This window comes from Poromitra crassiceps (assembly GCF_964638095.1).
Source record: "Poromitra crassiceps genome assembly, chromosome: 16".
NCBI classification, from domain to species: Eukaryota; Metazoa; Chordata; class Actinopteri; order Beryciformes; family Melamphaidae; genus Poromitra; species Poromitra crassiceps.
In genome coordinates, this window is record NC_139645.1 from 30,657,275 (window position 1) to 30,676,555 (window position 19,281).

General features: G+C 44.1%; 1 protein-coding gene across 1 annotated transcript in view; it reads left to right on the forward strand.

The window, feature by feature from the left end:
• Window positions 1-3,533: 3,533 nt before the first annotated feature.
• The window catches only part of LOC310791582 (NLR family CARD domain-containing protein 3-like), a gene marked incomplete at both ends in the record, with an annotated part of 77,382 nt that continues 61,634 nt past the window's right edge, over window positions 3,534-19,281 (forward strand). The window contains one exon of the mRNA XM_083653249.1: window positions 3,534-5,174. Coding sequence (XP_083509375.1) covers window positions 3,534-5,174 — 1,641 coding nt within the window. The remainder of the gene's footprint in view (window positions 5,175-19,281) is intronic.

A 19,281-nucleotide genomic window follows, 5' to 3' on the forward strand; every position in this document is an offset into this window, starting at 1 on the left:
CTGAGGAACCTGACATTTGACATTCTAGTATCTATATACTTGACCTCTCACTGAAACACATCTTATGTACGCGCAGCAACAATGAAACATCCAATTACTTTGGAAAAAGGTTACAATATGATATACAGAAGAGGATTTTTTTTTACATTGTGATAGCTTAATCTGACAAATGGACAATGATACTAAGGATATATTAAACATGATTGTCTCCAGATAGACAGGCTGCCTACAGACTGAGCAATATTTAGACAGTTTGTTTGCATCAGTCTTTTGCAAGCCAGCTAGACTATTAGTAAAGACCCTGGTCTTCAACCATTAAGCATCTCAGATAACTGTTGTTATGATTTGCTGCTATATAAAGCAACTTGACTTGACTTAACACTTGTTGCTGTTGTTTTTCTCTAGAGTCTGATGGTGAAGGGAAACGGAGAACAGGGAGAATAGTCACCATCTTCATGGTACTGACAATGTTGCTGCTCGTCATAATTCCCATTGTCAAACGCATACGCAGAACAGGTAGGAAGCCAAGAAATACTATATTTATTTACAATGAATTACTGTCTAATTGATATTATTAATACTGATGTCATCAAAATGAGCTTTGCCTCTAATTGATAGTATTCACATTTTGTGTATATTTTATTTAGGTTTAGTTGCCTTACTCCATAACCGGGCCTAGACCAGCCCCCCCCCCCCCCCCCCCCCCCCCCCCCATGCTTAATGTTGTTGAACTGCCTCTCTTGAGTTCCATTTCCACCCTGCCAACACAGGAGGCGCTGCACTCCTCTCCCATAGACTTGAATAAAAGATTACCAGGTGTTTTCACTAAAGCTTTACATTACAGCCTGCAAGCGTAATGATTCCAGAGTAATCTTTTGTACTAACAGTGAGCCAATACAGTAGCTACTGATACATACTCTTTCAGGGTGATTCAAGACCCCTCCACTTCCTGAAAGGGAGATCATTCAGGTTGATCAGGGGTTTATTTTGTGATAATGACCAACTCGCTGCTCTACACTATCCTGCTTATTACAGTGAGACCGCCCCTTGGCATCAAGACCATTAGAGAGAGGTCTGACACCTGCATGGTCAGGCAGTCAGTCTGTCTCTCCTCCTTGGGAGGCCTGTGGTTAAGTTTATGGGAATGGCAATTTGTGTTCAGCAGGATAATCTTCATGAATGTGAATCACTTTTATAGAGACACTGCGGAGCACGTCGGTGCCGCGTCTATGTGCCGACAGGCCGCAGTGCCGACAGGTCGCAATGCCGATCGCCCACACGCAGAACCAGCTGAGCGAGGCGGCGTGCAGCGTGTCGGTGGAGCTAACCTCTCCCAGCCCCCACGTCAAACCTAACCTCCCCCCATGCCTAAACCTAAGCTCCCCCAGACCCTAACCCAAAACCTAACCTCTCCCAGCCCCCACGCCAAACCTAACCTCCCCCCATGCCATGCCTAAACCTAACCTCCCCCAGACCCTAACCCAAAACCTAACCTCTCCCACCCCCACGCCTAAACCTAAGGTCGGCATTGCGGGTGGTCGGCATAGCGGGTGGTCGGCATAGCGGGTGGACCCCGAGCATGTCATCATTCAGAAACCACACCCAAAACGGGGGTTAACACAAACTCCCCCCAATCCTGGCGTTCTCCTATGTTGCGTGCATGGTCGCATGTTGCACACAAGATCATATATATGGAAGATGAACACTCCAACTTACTTCCTTGACAGCTAGATCCACATTTTTCTTCTCGCCAATTTTCAATGGCTTCCTTGTTTTGCTCAGGAGTAAAAAAAAAAAAAACTTTAATTGGCAATTTTTTATATTTGTAGTCTGCACAGCCCACCACACAACAGCTTTTAGCTATGTTTAATTCAAGGAAAATGAATGCTGGTGTTTGGAAGTGAATGGAGAGCTTTCCCCCGTGATGGGCGGGGCCTATTTCATGTCTCTATGCCTTTTGAAGCGTTTTCTGAAAATCACACAAATTACCACTCCCATAAACTTTTGTTAGCCACAGACCTTGTTTTATGCATTTAAGTGAAAATCCCCATTCTAAAACCCTATTCACTTTTCTCCATAAGCACCAACATGCTACTATATACTGAACAAAAATTATATGCTGCCATTTTGCACGAGTTGTAATAAAATATCTAAGACTTTTTATTTTCACACAAAATACTTCTTCCTCTCATTTTGTCCACAAATATGTTAAATCTGTGTTAATATTTGCCAAGACAATCCATTCACCTGACAGATGTGACATATCAAGATGGTGATTAAACAGCATGATAGATTACCACAGGAATGAGTATGTGTAAAAGGCAATGGGATTTGTGTATGGGGATTTAGGTTAAATGCATGAGATAAGGTAATATAATAACAAAAGTTTATGAAACAGTGAAGATTGTGTATCAGCAAGATCATCTTCACGGTCATCTGCAAAGGGTTGGAATTGTGGGGTTAGATCACCATATGATTCCCGAGCGCGGCACTGCTGCCGCTCACCGCTCCCCCAGGGGATGGGTCAAATGCGGAGAACAAATTTCGCACACTCAGGTGTAGGACCACTTTTATGACTTTTGAAGCGTAAATGGGTTTTTTAAACACGATTTTCAGAAAGAGCTTACAGAAATATGTCATCCTTGCGGTACTCTATTGCACAGGTGTGCCATGGCCTGGTTAGCTCTGAAACTCGTCGTTGATCAAACTGTGATTTAAACTTTATCTTCGGCTGAACTTAAATTTAGCAGACATCCAATGATTCAGTTATGCTAACAGTGATTGTTTAACATATTCTTATACTTCTTTTCCTTTACCTAAATCACTCATACAATTATTCCTATTGATGCATTATAATAATAATAATAATAAGAATAAATGTGCAAATCATTTCCTGTACAGCTCTACTTACTATATACCTTCCTGTTCACCTCAAACTATACTTGACTAAAATATACTGTATGTTCCCATTTTTCACGAGTTGTAATAAAGTTCTAAAACTTTTTATATGCACACAAAAGGCTTGTTCCACAAAAGGCTTATTCCTCTCATTTTGTTCACAAATGTGTTTAAATCCGTGTTAGTGAGCACTTCTCCTTTGCCAAGATAATCCATCCACCTGACAGGTGTGACATATCTATATGCTGATTAAACATCATGATTATTGCACAGGTGTGCCTTGGCCTGGTCAGCTCTAAAACTCCTGGTTGAGTAATAACAACCAGGCAGGTCCTGCTTATCCACCCACCAGTAATGAGCTGAATTGAGTCTATGGAGTTTGGAATGTGTAAATTATCAGGAAATGTTTGCATTACTCTTTACTCACTCATTGATTGAATATGTTGTTTGGTCTTCCAGAAACTCTTGCTGCGTGTCAACGTCAACACAAATCTAATCTGAAGCAAAAGTTTCAGTGTCTGGATGAATGGTTTGCTAAAGCAGGAAATAAAACACTTCTGAGTCAGATCTACACACAACTTTACATCACAGTGGGAGCAACTGGAGCGGTCAATGATCAACATGAGGTCAGACAGATGGTAGCAGCATCCAGGAAACCAGCGAGACCAGAAACAAAAATCAGATCTGAAGACATCTTTAAACCCTTACCTGGAAGAGATAAACCAATAAGAACAGTGATGACAATGGGAGTGGCTGGCATTGGGAAAACAGTCTTAACACAGAAGTTCACTCTGGACTGGGCTGAAGACAAAGGCAACAAGGATATACAGTTCATATTTCTGTTCACTTTCCGAGAGCTGAATCTGCTGAAAGGGGAGTTCAGCTTGGTGAAACTTCTTCATCTCTTCTCTCCTGACATAAAAAAAGCAGGAATCTGCAGCTTTAATGAGTTCCAGGTTGTGTTAATTATTGATGGTCTGGATGAGTGTCGACTTCCTCTCGACTTTGAGAACAACGAGATCCTGACTGATGTCACAGAGTCGACCTCAGTGGACGTGTTGCTGACAAACCTCATCAAGGGGAATCTGCTTCCCTTCGCTCGCATCTGGGTAACCACACGACCTGCAGCAGCCAATCAGATCCCTGACAAGTATGTTGACATGGTGACAGAGGTGAGAGGCTTCACTGATGAACAGAAGGAAGAGTACTTCACGAAGAGATTCACAGATGAACAGCAGGCCAGAAGTATAATCAACGACATCAAGATGTCACGAACCCTCTACATCATGTGCCACATCCCAGTCTTCTGCTGGATCACTGCTACAGTTCTGGAGCATCTGTTGAAAGCCAGTGAGAAAGAGGACCTGCCCAAGACCCTGACTGAGATGTACATCCACTTCCTGCTGGTTCAGTCCAAGCAGCAAAACATCAAGTTTCATGGGAGAACTGAAACAGAGACCAGGGAGATGATTCTCTCTCTCGGAAAACTGGCTTTTGAGCAGCTGGAGACACGCAACCTGATCTTCTATGAAGCTGACCTGAAGAAGTGTGGCATTGATATCACAGCAGCCTCAGTGTACTCAGGAGTCTTCACACAGATCTTTAAAGAGGAGTGTGTGCTGTACCAGCAGGACAAGGTCTTCTGCTTTGTCCATCTGAGCATTCAGGAGTTTCTGGCTGCTGTCTACATGTTCCACTGTCACACAAACAGGGATAAGGAGGTTCTGGAGACATTCCTGGGTGGTGAAGAAGAAGAAGAAGAAGAAGAAGAAGAAGAAGATACATCTAAAGGCAGTGAACAATCCCTGGATGTCTTCCTGACGAGAGCCATGGTCAAATCCCTTAAGAGTGAAAATGGCCACCTGGACCTCTTTGTCCGCTTCCTTCATGGTCTCTCACTGGAGTCTAGCCAGAAACTCTTGCGAGGCGTGCTGGGTCAGACAGAGAGCAGACCAGAAAGCATCCAGAGTGCCATCAGCAACCTGAAGAAGATGCACACTGATAGTCAAATAAGGGAGCACTTAGATACCTCTCCAGACAGAAGCATCAACATCTTCCACTGTTTGGTAGAGATGAATGACCAGTCAGTACATCAGGAGATCCAACAGTTCCTGAAGTCAGAGAACAGATCAGATAAACTCTCTGAGATCCACTGCTCAGCTCTGGCCTACATGCTGCAGATGTCAGAGGACGTTCTCGATGTGTTGGACCTGGAGGCCTACAACACATCAATGATTGGGCGACAGAGGCTGATCCCAGCTGTGAGGAACTGCAGGAAGGCTCGGTTAGTCATTACATTACATTACGTCATTTGGCAGACGCTTTTATCCAAAGTGACTTAACATTTTTGTCAGCAATAGAGCAATCAACTTATGCAACAGTCTATGACAACTACAACTTCTGAAAGAACAGTGGTACAAGTTTAGTTTAGTTTTTTTTTTTTTTTTTTTTTGAAAGAGAGAGAAAGAAGTTAGTTCAAGAAGGGCCCAGATGGAGCCTGAAAAGGTGTGTCTTTAGTCTTTTCCGAAAGATCGGCAGTGATTCAGCTGTCCTGACTGAAGGTGGAAGCTCGTTCCACCATTGAGGTGCCAGGGACGAGAAGAGTCGAGATCGGGATGAGCGACTTTTGAGCCCCCGTAGCGAAGGAGGGGCGAGGCGTCCTGCACTGGTGGAGAATCGAAGGGAGCGCTGAGAGGTTTGGAACCTGACCATAGATTGCAGGTACAGGGGAGCTGACTGGTGTACTGCCCTGTAGGCCAGTACCAGTGTCTTGAATTTGATGCGTGCCGAGATGGGAAGCCAGTGGAGGTCCTGGAAGAGGGGAGTGACATGAGAGAATTTGGGTTGGTTGAATACCAGACGGGCTGCAGCGTTCTGAATGAGCTGAAGTGGTCGGATGTCGGTGGCAGGTAGGGCGGCCAGGAGCACGTTGCAGTAGTCCAGGCGAGAGACGATAAGTGACTGGACCAGGAGTTGAGTTGCTTCTCTTGTGAGAAAGGGATGGATTTTGCGGATGTTGTAGAGGGAGAACCAGGAGCGTGCTGTCGCAGCTATGTTGGCTGAGCAAGACAGCTGGTTGTCAAGGATCACCCCAAGGTTCTTAGCTGTTTGGGAGGGAAGCTGTCAATGGAGATGGAGAGATCTGCGAGAGGGCAGTCTTTTTCCCTGGGAGGAAGAGTAGCTCTGTCTTACCAAGGTTGAGCTTGAGGTGGTGGGCAGACATCCAGTCGCCAATGTCTTTGAGGCATGCAGAGATCCGAGCCTCGATTTGAGTGTCGGAGGGCGGGAAGGAAAGGAAAAGCTGGGTGTTATCAGCATAGCAGTGATAAGAAAAGCCATGAGATGAGATCACATGGGCAAGAGATATGATATAGAGAAGGAAAAGTAAGGGGCCCAGGACTGAGCCCTGGGGGACACCGGTGGTAGGAGGGCAGGATCTGGAGAGGGACCCTCTCCATAAGACCTGGTATGAGCGGTTCGAGAGGTAGGAAGCAAACCAGGAGTGTGCAGAACCTGAAATGCCGAGGTCAGACAGAGTGGAAAGAAGGATTTGGTGGTTGACTGTATCGAAGGCAGCAGACAGGTCAAGGAGGACAAGGACAGAGGAGAGGGATGAGGCCTTAGCAGTGTGAAGGGCCTCTGTGACTGCAAGAAGAGCTGTCTCAGTGGAGTGAGAAGCTTTGAAACCGGACTGCAGAGGGTCCAGGAGGTCATTCTGGGAGAGATAGAGAGAAAGTTGTCCGGACGCTGCTTGTTCCAGTGTTTTGGAAAGGAATGAGAGAAGAGAGACAGGTCTCTAGTTCTGAATAGCAGTAGGGTCAAGGGAGGGTTTCTTAACACATTCACTGCCAGACGTTTTTTTTTTACTGTAGTTAGCTTCTGCCAGAGGGTTTTTTTGAGGATTCTGGCTCATCTTTCAAGACCGAGGATTCTTTTCTGCTAAGATTTTGTGAACACACAATATCTCAAAAGAACTAATAGAATGTGTGCTTTCTCTGTCTAAAAGAGTTAGTTTGTAGAGTTAGTAGTTATGTAAGCATTAGCAGTTGAATACAGCATGGTTTCAGCATCAGAAAGATTATTCAGAGATAAACGGCTTTTTGTGAAATTCGATAGAACAGTCACTTTAACCATTCATTTTTGGCATCAGTAAGACGTCAGACATCTAAACAATAGTTTTGAACAGTAATTTCCTCCATAACAGCAGGAAACCCCCCTCTGCTTCCAACTCCTCCCTCCGTGGGCGTTCTTCTTGGCTGCAGCGGCCGTCACAAGCTTGTCACCAGTCTCACTGCTTTGCTGCTGCTGCTGCCTGTCTGCGCGGCCGCTGTTTGAGGAAGTCTGGATGGACTCGCTCGCTTCTTGGAGTTTTGGTTGAGAGAAGCTTTTGCGATTCTGGTCATATTTATGCTGCGTGTTTCAAAGTGTGTTCCACCTGTAATCTATTATGCAAATTTGCAATCCCGCATCGCCAGCAATCAGCGCGAAGACGAAAGCGTTTTCCCCCATCCATTTTCATGAGAATGGCTGCTTTTTGCTTGCCTTCCTCTAGTCAGGAGAGCACTGTCGCCACTTAGTGGGTCGGTGGAATGGGTTGTAAACGTTCGGTGGCTCCAATAATTATATAAGAGATGTAAAAGGGTTAGATGCACATCCCACGGTCAAAAAAAAAAAAATCATTTTTTTTACGTATTAATACGTCATTGGCAGTCAACCGTTGGATTATTTTTGACGTATTAATACGTCATTGGCAGTGAACGTGTTAAGCAGAGGCTTGACTCTTGCAGTCTTTAGAGCAGGCGGAACAAGACCAGAGGACAGAGAGGAGTTTATGAAGGTAGTGAGGAAGGGAGATATGTCAGGTGAGATGGTTTGGAGGAGAGAGGAAGGGATAGGATCGAGGGGGCAGTAGGTGGCTCGGTTAGAGCTGATGGCACTTCATCAGGAGAGAGGGGAGAGAAGGAAGTACATCCAGGGACAGGGGGCAGAGAAGCAGGATTGGAGTCGGGAGTGTTAGTGAGGGTACCTGGAGGATGGAAGGAGGAGCTGATGTCATCCACCTTTTTAGTAAAGAAGGTTACAAAATCATCAGCAGAGAGGGAGGAGGGAGGGGGAGGGGAGGGAGGGTTGAGGAGCGTGGAGAAGGTGGAAAATAGTTTACTGGGGTTGGATGCAGAGGGCTGGATTTCAGAGATGAAGAAGGAGGTTTTTGCTTTGGAGACAGCAGAGGTGAAGTTGGAGTGGATAAGGTGGTAGGAAGAGAGATCTTCAGGGTGATGTGATTTTCTCCATTTTCTCTCAGCTGCCCGAAGCTCTGTTCGATAAGTTTGCAGAGATTCGGTCAGCCAAGGAGCAGGGGGAGAGGATCGGGCAGGCTTAGTGGTGAGTGGGCAGAGAGAATCAAGAGCGGAGGAGAGGATAGAAGAGTGGTGGAAGCCTCGTCAGTGGACAGGAGAGCAAACTGCTCGGCTGAGGGAAGCAAGGAGAGGACGGTAGAAGAGAGGGAGTTAGGTGAGAGAGTTTTTAGGTTGCGTCGGGTGGTGGTAGAGTGAGGGGGGTGATGGGGGGGAGGAGGGGAGGGAGATGGGAAGAGAGAAGGTGATAAAGTGGTGGTCGGATACAGAAAGAGGAGTCGCAGTGAGGTTAGAGGTGGAGCAGGATCTGGTGAAGACCAGGTCAAGCACATTCCCTGCTTTGTGAGTAGGAGGAGATTGAGAGAGGTAGAGGTCAAAGGATGAGAAGAAGTTAAGGAAAGGCAGAGATTGTAAGGTTACTGGCTGGATGTTGAAATCGCCCAGAAGAATGAGTGGAGTACCATCCTCAGGAAAGACGGAGAGAAGGGTGTCCAGCTCGTCCAGAAAGTCACCAGGCATGACCAGGCGGTCGGTAGATTACCACAATGTTGAGCTTGATGGGAGGGATACAGCAACTGCATCTGCATGGGACTCAAAAGAGGATATGGACAGATATGAGAGAGAGAGGTGACAGTGTACGTCCATTTGGGAGAGATGAGGAGACCAGTGCCTCCGCCACGGCCAGAGGCTCTGGGGGTGTGGGAAAGTTAGTCCTGATGTGAATACCAACAGTATAGAACAGTGTAGAGCGACCTTCATATACAGTGGCTGACACAATCAGAATTACTATAAAGATATATAGTTCCTCAAACATACACAACTGTTGTTCTACATACTGTAGCAGTGGCACACAGCAGAGGAGGTTTTTCCAGTGAGGCATAGGAGGATGGTCCTCCTCTATTAGATTGGGGATTTTATATTAAAAAAAAATATATAATTCTTATTTTTATATTTTTCATTTTTCATTTTTCATTTTTCATTTTTTTTTATAATAAAATATCAATCAAATGTGTTTTTTCTTATCTGCAGACGCTCATTCTTTCATTCATTATATTCTTATATGCTTAAAATGCTTCAATAACAGTGACCTGAACTGAACTGAACTGAGCTCCATGCAGAGAGTCACTCTGGCCCTGCTCCCAGCTTACGGGAGGCAGATAAAAAAACATTCGCCCTGTGGGCGTTTATTTATTTGGTAATTTATCTGATGAAAAATATGATTGGTTGAAAAACACTTGCAATTCACGGAGAACACGTGAGAGTGATGTGTTTTCCAACCAATCATATTGAGCTGGAAGTGATTACGCCCTTAGCCCGGCCGGTGAAACCAGGTGAAATCTAATTGGTTGTTGGTTGGAGAGATTGCTGACATTGATTGACATTGCTGTTGTCCACTGCCTGCCTGGTCGCTCACGCTGAAGAAGTAGGAAGTGAAATCCACTGTCATCACAGGCTGTGGATTTCACTGACAGGAAGGATTTACGACTTTTACTGAGATAGTAGCAGCATATCATATTTCCCTCTTATTTTTATTTACTTTTTTATCAATCAGTAAGTGTTCACAAGCTAGACAGTCGTATTGGATTACCACCAAAACGAGTTTCGATTTGTGGGAGCTGCGCGATACGGGCTTTTTGCAATGTCAGAAAACTGGAATATTTGCAACGTCTCGACTGCAGCGTTTCCACGACAGACAGCACGGATATTCAAGTAAGTCAATTGATTTCAAGTTATTCGAGCCTTCTATTAAATTCGGCGTGGACATGGTTCACCGAGCAGCGCTATTTTTGTCGTATTGAAGTTTCATCCTGTAACTTTTTTTATACTAAAACCCGCGACCTTAAATTCACACATTTTTTAACTGAATTTGGCCTGTAAATCGCTGGAAAAAAAGCTGGAATGGTGATCTTTATACCATATGAAAGTAGAAGAAATAAGGAATCGATTGGGACGAAGCATCAACCTAGGATGTCGGGAAGGGGGGGTAAATAACGCTCCAAAGTTGATGAATTGGAATGTAACTAACATGTTGATGCAGCAGCACTGTCGAGAGTCCGCTAACCTGTTGCTCGTTGAACAAGTCGGCATTTATCAGCTCAGCTGCACCGTTTACAGACGGGTACATTGGACGGTCTGTGTTGTGTCAAGCTAGACGTAAGGGGGAAGAGGACAGCAGAAGGAGAGGGAGAGGGCGAGAGAGAGAGAGAGAGAGAAGACGTAAGGGGGAAGAGGACAGCAGAAAGAGAGAGAGAGAGAGAGAGACAGAGAGAGAGAGCTTTTATGCGTGGTTTCATGGGGCCTCCGATGCGTAAAAGTCCTTCATCGTTCATTCAGGAATGTTTTCAAGATGGCATTTCATTGTCTTGTCTGCCCACCCAGTGCCCAATTCGGTGTCTGTTCTTTTATTCCTCGTGGGAATCTTTTGCTTTCTCTGGATTTCTCTGCTGACTGCATGGATTTCTTTTGTGCACAATCTAATGTGCTTTTTTCCCTCTGTCTCCTGCATTATGAAAAGCTTTATAAATCCAAGCAGTAGGCTAATTCTCAGTAATTTACTTAGGTTACTGTAGGCTACATCACCTTCCAGACGGCTTCTAGAAGAAAAAAATGCTTTTAACACATTCACTGCCAGCCGTTTTTTTTTTACTGTAGGTAGCTTCTGCCAGAGGGTTTTTTTGAGGATTCTGGCTCATTTTACAAGAGCCGAGGATTCTTTTCTGCTTGGACTTTGTGAACACAAAGTTCACAAAAGTACTAATAGAATGTGTGCTTTCTCTGTCTAAAAGAGTTAGTTTGTAGAGTTAGTAGTTATGTAGATATTAGCCGTTGAGTACAGCATGGTTTCAGAGATTTTCAGAGAGTTTTGAGATAAATGGATTGGATTTTTAGAACCACCTCACGTGCCTGTGATTATGGGTGCCCTTGGGCAAGTGTGTATACTGTATTGTGTTTGTGTGTGTGTGTGTGTGTGTGTGTGTGTGTGTGTGTGTGTGTGTGTGTCTCCTTCAAACTCCTCCCTCCGTAGGTGGGTCTCTGGTGGCTTTGCAGTGTTTTGTCACAGGCGAGTTTCTGTTGCCTCACAGATCCCCAAAAAAGAGAGGGGAATCGCAGGAGCGGGGAAGAGGAGAGGAGAGGCGAGGGGGGGGGGTTAGACACGGGAGAGAAATTCCTTCGCGATCCCCTTCTTCCAATCTTGAGGCGTACTCCGCTCTGCTGCTGCTGCTGCTGCTGCCCACCGCCAGCTCCCAGCCGAAATCGAAAGCATTTTCGCCAAGCCATTTCCTTGAGAATGGCTTCCTCCCCGCGGCTGTTTTTTCTTTGCTTTCTCTCGTCTGGAGACACTGTCGCCACTTAGTGGGTCGGTAAAATAGATTAGACACATTCAATACCTCCAATATCGTAAAAGGGTTAGATCAACGTCCCACCGTCAAAAAAAAAAAACGATTTTTGACGTGTTAACACGTCATTGGCAGTCAACCGTTGGATTTTTTTTGACGTGTTAACACGTCATTGGCAGTGAACGTGTTAAATGAGCTGTTTGATAAAACTATTTATAAACCTTATTAATAAAAATGCTTATAAATGAGCCATTTAAATTAAATTAATTAAATTGACAAATGAAAGACTGATGCTGATTTGCAAAATGCAATTTAAAATGTGCATTTTTTAATCCATTTTCATATTCTTGCTTATTCGTTTTCATATTATTTGTCCTTTGCATAATTCATTTCGCCTTTACTTTACCATTAGACAACTGTTTTACTTAAAGCACAATTATGCCACACTGTATACAGGTATGGCGCGCACACGAGAAAAAAAAAACGCCCAAATGTTTTCCGGCGGCGACCTTTGGTCGCCGCACTAGCTTCCTCCCCTGTTTCCAAGCTCACCAGCCACCACTGGCACACAGTAATTACAGTACTTTTTCCTCTAACAGAGTAAAGTAATTACTGTTCCAGGTTCAGTTTCATATTCCAATTAGTAATCTAACAGATAGGTTGTGCGTTTCATTCTTTCGTCTATCAACTCTTTATTGGTGTAATTTCTATGAAAGATCCCCCTTGTACAGTGGTGTAGTCTACCTTTTTTCAGAGGGTATACTGTGACTCTGGCCGGCGTGGTTTCGGCCGGAAGTGGGCGGAGATTCGACCCATTTCTTGTTGTTGTTCCTCCCCAAATTTACAGAATAGCTTCAGCCACCAGCTTCATCTTGCTTCTTCGGTCGCTATTCTGTCTCCTGAACAGAGATGGGCGAAAATACATCATAAAGTATTTTGATACAAATTACAAATACTTGCTCCAAAAATGTATCACAATACAAATACAAAATACCTGTCTGAAAATGTATTTGAGATACAAATACGTATTTTGTATTTTGAAAATACATGAAAATACATTTTATAAAAACTTATGAAGAGCTGCAACGATTAGTCAATTCATAGATGAATTGCCAAATATTAAATTAATTGCCTATTTTGATGATCTATTAATCATTTAGAGACATTTCTTTAAGGAAAATGTCCTAATTCTCTGATTTCAGCTATTCAAAAGTGAAATTTTCTGGTTTCCTTAGAGACAGTAAATCCTCTCTTTAGTCCTCTGTCACAGTATGTGTACTCCCTAACACACTGCAGTTCTTCCATTTTAGTTTTAGTTGTTTTTCAGTAGAACTAATTTCTCCTTCAGCTCAGCTGTTAATCACCTTCTGTGAGGGCTTTTGACTTAAAGGCAGCATTTCTGCATGTTAACCTCAAGTTTTGGAACTTTGACTATGTTTAGCCATAGATATCTGACATCATAACACAATATATAAATAACTGAAATAGGTAAAAGGCATAGTAGGTCCCCTTTAAACAACTTCACATTCACCACCATGTCAGTAACTTGTCGTCACAGTATTTATTTAACGTGCAAACATATTTATACAACTAGAAAAGGTTACATTTCAGGAATTGAATGCCCTGATGCACATCCTGTCTAAGGTTGTGAAATTGTGAATCGGTGAGAGGAACGATGAGAAACTGCATCTCAAACAAAAAAGGCCTTCCATGAAATTGGACTCTTGTTCAAATCCTTACATCCTTAAAATGACTACCCCTCCTTCTGCTTCATAAACAAAATCCAAAACAACCTGGCTATCTAGAACATAATTACTTAAGAAGAATCACTCACTGAATACAACTTTCCACTATCAGCAGTGGTAACACCATTCTAGTGTCAAAATCTGCACAGCCATCATTATGCACAGTGAAGCTCAGACATCCTTGTAGCAACAGAAAGACATTTTTGATTTTTATTAGGGTACTTTGGTGTTCAGTTATAGTTTTTCAGTAGAACTAATTTCTCCATCTATTCAAATCAGGTTTATGACAGTTAGTTGTTTTTCAGTACAACTAATTTCTCCTATTCAAATCAGGTTTCAGTTTAGTTCAGTTAGGTTTTTTTTCAGTACAACTTATTTCTCAATCTATTCATATCAGGTTTTAGGATAGTTCAGTTAGTTGTTTTTTTCCCAGTACAACTTATTTCTTCAGCTATTCACATCAGGTTTCAGTTTAGTTCAGTTAGTTAGTTTTTCAATACAACTTCTTTCTCAATCTATTTGAATCATATCAGCTTTCAGTTTAGTTCAGTTAGTTGTTTTTCAGTACAACTTATTTCTCTATCTATTCTGAATCATATCAGATTTCAGTTTAGTTCAGTTAGTTGTTTTTTCAACTTATTTCTCCATCTATTCATATCAGGTTTCAGTTTAGTTCACTTAGTTGTTTTTAGTACAACTAATTTCTCCATCTTTTCACATCAGGTTTCAGTTCAGTTAGTTGTTTTTCAATACACCTTATTTCTCCATCTTTTCATATCAGGTTTCAGTTCAGTTTAGTTCACTTAGTTGTTTTTAGTACAACTAATTTCTCCTATTCAAATCAGGTTTCAGTTCAGTCCAGTTAGTTGTCTTTTAGTACAAGTAATTTCTCTGTTTATTCATATCAGGTTTCAGTTTAGTTCACTTAGTTGTTTTTAGTATAACTAATTTCTCCATCTTTAGTTTAAACCTGTGTCAATGTTTACATGTGTCAATTTGAGAATAAAAAGAAAAATGTATTTTATGTATTTGAAATACAGATTGTTGTACAGGTGAGGTGTTGTTTCCTGCTTCGGCATTTCTGCCTGTCGCACCTCCGCCGGTGCCATTAGGACAGCTGCAGGGTCTTCAGCTGGAGCCCCCCCCCCCCCCCCCCCCTATGCCAGTACATCTCCCGGCGGGGGGGCAGTGGCATGTATAGGGGACGTCTCCCCGCCACCCCCTGCAGCTGCCTTTACTGGGGTGTTAGCCCCCAACCGTTATCCTTCCTCCGGAGCCATAGCCAGTAGCTCGCCTTCTCTGCCTCCTCTCCTAGCTCCTTCACAGCTTTCCTCAGTTTTGCCCCCGTCATTCCGGCACCATGGAGCAGCTTGACTGTTGTTTTGCTGACGAAACCTCGGCACCCTACCTCCACAGGGAAAACCCTGGCTTTCCAGCCAGCCTCTAGGCACTCCGCTGCCAGCTCGGTGTACTTGAGACGTTTCCTTTCGTGGGCTGCAGTCATGCCCTCCTCCCAGGGGATGGTAAGCTCAATTAAGAGGACCCTTTTCTCAGCTGTCGACCACATGACGATGTCTGGCCGGAGAGTCGTTGTTATGATCTCTCTTGGGAAGACAAGCTGTTTTTTGAGGTCTGCCACCATCTGCCACTCTTTGTCGGGCGTGAGCAAGGTGTTCCTCTTCTGAGCAGGAGGTTGGAGGGCGCTGCCAGGTTTTACAAAGAAGGCAGGGTTTGCTGTTGCTGGTGTGTGGTTTGCCGCTATCCTACAGCTTTCGAGGACCTCTGCCAGTTTGGTTAAGACTTGGTCATGGCGCCACCTGAAGCGTCCCTGGGTCAGCGCCACTTTGCACCCCGATAGAATGTGCTGGAGGCTTGCCTTGATGTGATCACACAGGGGGCAGCTTTTCTCATCTCCAAACCACAGAGTGAGATTCCGTGGGCATGGGAGGGTGTCATAAGCCGCCCTTAACAGGAAGCTGAGCCTGGATTGTGGCGTCCTCCAGATGTCTGCCCATGTGATGCGCCTGTTGACAGTTGCGTCCCATCGCGTCCAGGCTCCTTGGCTGGCCTGGGATATCGCCTTTACGTGGAAACGCTCCTGCTCCAGCCTGGTGACCTCGTCCACCACCATGGTCTTTTGCTGCTTCTTGGTGGCTTTAGACCAGAACTGCTGTGGTGCTCCCCAGCCTAGGCCAGCGCGACCGGTCTGGACTGACCCCATCACCTCCCGATGTTGCAGATTAGAGATGGCATGATCTACTTCGGTTTGCGCCTTCCACTTGCGGCCTGTGCGGATGGGGACTTTTGCACTCCTTATGAGTGGGTCAGATGACTCCTTCAGCTCCAGTACAAGGCGTGCCTTCTCTTGCTTGTACCCTAGGCTGATGGGTTTGAAGGGGAGCTCTAGCATGTTCCGGCCAAAAAGACCTGTGTCCGAGAAGCAGCGGGGCAAGCCCAACCACTTTCGGATGTAGCTGTTAGCTAGACTGTCCATCCTGCTAACCTCTGATGTAGGGATTTAATAAATTTAAAATACAAGATCTGAAAGTATCTTGATACAAATTACATCTCATTTTTCTCTGCCCAGCCAAATACAAATTACAAAATACAAAAAAGTAGTTGAAATACGTATTTCAAATACAAGTATTTCAAATACTGCCCACCTCTGCTCCTGAAGATTTGTTTGCCGACGGGGAGAAAGCCCCACGTGATAGCCACCCGTCAATCTCTCTCTCTCTCTCTCTCTCTCTCTCTCTCTCTGCTCAACGCTGTAACACCATTTTATTTTGAAATTCAGTTGACTTTGCCATTTCCCACGGATATTGTCGCGTTTTTCTTTCCTGGCTTGACAGAAAAAGTCTGCCTTCACGCGCCTTGTCGGCTTGAAAATAGAACTCATGTAAAAATCGGCGCAGCTCAGGCGAGGCGTGGGTACACAGAAGGTTCACGTTGAGGCGCCCTGTGTACACAGCCTCATTGACTAAAAAGGACGCCTTTAAAAGCGTGGGTAAAGGCAATGCTTGGGTGCTGTGTGTGGACGTAGGGTAACACACAGAGCGCACAGGGTGAATTTTATGAATGGAAATTGAAAACGATACATATCATAGCGCATTTCCCAGTGCGCCAACGCAAATCTGAGTAATTTCGCAGTGTGTAGATTGCGTCTACCTGCGTTGCACGTAGACTACACCACTGCCCTTGTATTATTCTGCCTTCAGCTCATGTCAGAGATATTTATGAATTTTGTGTTTTAGGCTCAAAACTTAAAACCCGACCAAATCTGTGGTGTGTGCCAGGCTGTTTTTTTTAAATCAAAAGTTGAACTGCCTGTGGAGCTCAGGCTGAAAATCTCTGTCATTTTTCATTCCACTTTTAATCACTTTTTACAGAAAGGCTTCCATGAATTTGCATTTATGAATTATTTTATGTGTGGTTTTTACTGATACATTAACCCCTTTTGGAAAAATTCAAATAATATGATACTGTATAAATAATAATGATCTATCTATCTATAATTCCAGTAGTGTCTGTCTGTCTGTCCTTTGCGTATCTCGAGAACCGTTGATCTGATCGACTTGAAACCTGGCTGGGGAGTGCGCTTAGGGGGACCTGACTGACCTGACCTGAAAATTAAAGAGATGTGCCCATGGAGGAAGCTATAGCGATATTTTACGTTTTCAGGCCTTTGCAGGCCACTTTAGGTCATTGTGACATCATCAGTGATGTCAAAGGGGGGGGGGGACGGGGGGAGTGGGGGGCGGTGAAGAGCAGGAGTGCAGTGTCTGTATGTCTGTCCTTTGTGTATCTCTAGAACCGTTGTCGGATCGACTTCAAACTTGGGGAGTGCACTTAGGGGGACCTGACCGAGTGCAGTGCGAGAAAAAAATTAAAGAAATGTGCCCACGGTGGGAGCTACAGCGATATTTTACATTTTCATTGTGACATCAGTGATGTCAAGGGGGAGGGGAACAGGCACTGCGTAATGGGTACTGCACCAATCGGGGGGCGGAGAAGAGTGGGAGAGCATGATGTATGAATGGGGGAAGGGGAATGGGTAGATGTACCCATGGGGGGGTGGGTGAATGGGGAGAAAGGGAGGGAGGGAACGGGCACGGGTATTGCACTAGTAACAACAACAACAAACATTATCATTATTATTGTCCTCATCATTATCATCATCATTATTGTTGTTGTTGTTAATTATTTTTACTATTATTATCATTATTATTGGTGGTGGTGGTACTGGTAGTAATACTATTAGTCGTAGTAGACGTAGTTAGTATGCTGTATATGTTATGATTGGTATGCTATCTCAGTTCTGCTTTGATAATCTCTCATTTTACATTAAATCTGTTAACAGATTTTGTGGCTGTGAACTCTGAGAGACCTGAGCTCTGAAGTCCTTGTCTCAGCTCTGAAGTCCAACTCCTTCTTTATTATTTATTCAGATTGAGGTTCTGCGAGTTGACAGACGCTCACTGTGAAGTTCTGGCCTCATCTCTGAAGTCCGACCCCTCCCATCTGACAGAGCTGGACCTGAGTGACAGCTTCCTGCTTCACTCAAGTGTGAAGCTGCTCTCTACTGGACTGGAAAGTCCACACTGCAGATTAGAGACTCTCAGGTCAGACCTATTTGATAATGTGCTGATATGAATATTGTAATTTGCTCTGTCTCTACTGTGTCTTTCCATCTGAAATCAGACGGTAGGCATGGGTATCGTTTGGATTTATCGATACCTTTCATCGATACCTATCGATACCTATTGATTTTATCGATATCGGTAGGCTACTGCTTGTCGATACCGATACTTATCGATACTCTTAGAGATACTCCTCTCCATAATTTGGTGCAAAAAATAAAGACATGACATGAAGAGATGCATAAAGATTCAACAGTTATTTTATTACTTACAAGTTAAATTCCTGAGAAAGCCTATTTCACCTCTGTGAATATGATGATTTATTAAACCTAGGCCACCTGGGTCCGCTCACTATGCCGACAACTGCAAAGGGTTATGGTTAGGTTAACATTGGTGCATCTCATAACCTGTGGGCACAATAGGGGGGCATCGGCATTGCGGCTTGTCAGCATATATATATTGTGGCACCGGCCACCTATGCAGTAGAAAATGCAATTATTTTTGGCCGGCAGAGACGACCCTGTATCTTGCTTTGTCCAGGCAGACTTAGTGGCAGATTTAGTGGCAGATTTAGTGGCAGATTTGGGAACCAGAGTTGTTGTTGACACGCCTACTCTGCTGTGAAACTGCTCCACTGAGAAACTGAAACTCTGCTGTCAAATGATCACCTCGATGTGTTCATTTCTGCTTTTAGCAGACCGCTGTGAAACTAAAACCAAGCCCGGGCCGAGCAAAATGCAGGTTGTGTTGTGGCAAAATGTTGTTGAACATGAGAGAGGCGACAACATTTACAAGCCGCAAATAAGGAGGCAAAGGCAAACATCAAAGCTGCAGCTCGTTACACCGAGCAGCACGTCTCTCGTCAGTTACCAAGCAGGCAGCGATAACCAATGCTGTAAGTAAAAGGAAGTCTGAGCTGTGGTAAGGTTAAGGCAATGTTTATCATTCTTTCACTCGTTCGAAGATGCCAGCCTGCTATGTTAACACATTCACTGCCAGCCGTTTTTTTTTTACTGTAGGTAGCTTCTGCCAGAGGTTTTTTTTGAGGATTCTGGCTCATCTTTCAAGACCCGAGGATTCTTTTCTGCTAAGATTTTGTGAACACAAAATATCTCAAAAGAACTAATAGAATGTGTGCTTTCTCTGTCTAAAAGAGTTAGTTTGTAGAGTTAGTAGTTATGTAGGCATTAGCACTTGAATACAGCATGGTTTCAGCGTCTGAAAATTTAAGCTGAAATAGCTTTTTGTGAAATTCGATAGAACAGTCACTTTAACCATTCATTTTTGGCATCAGTAAGACGTCAGA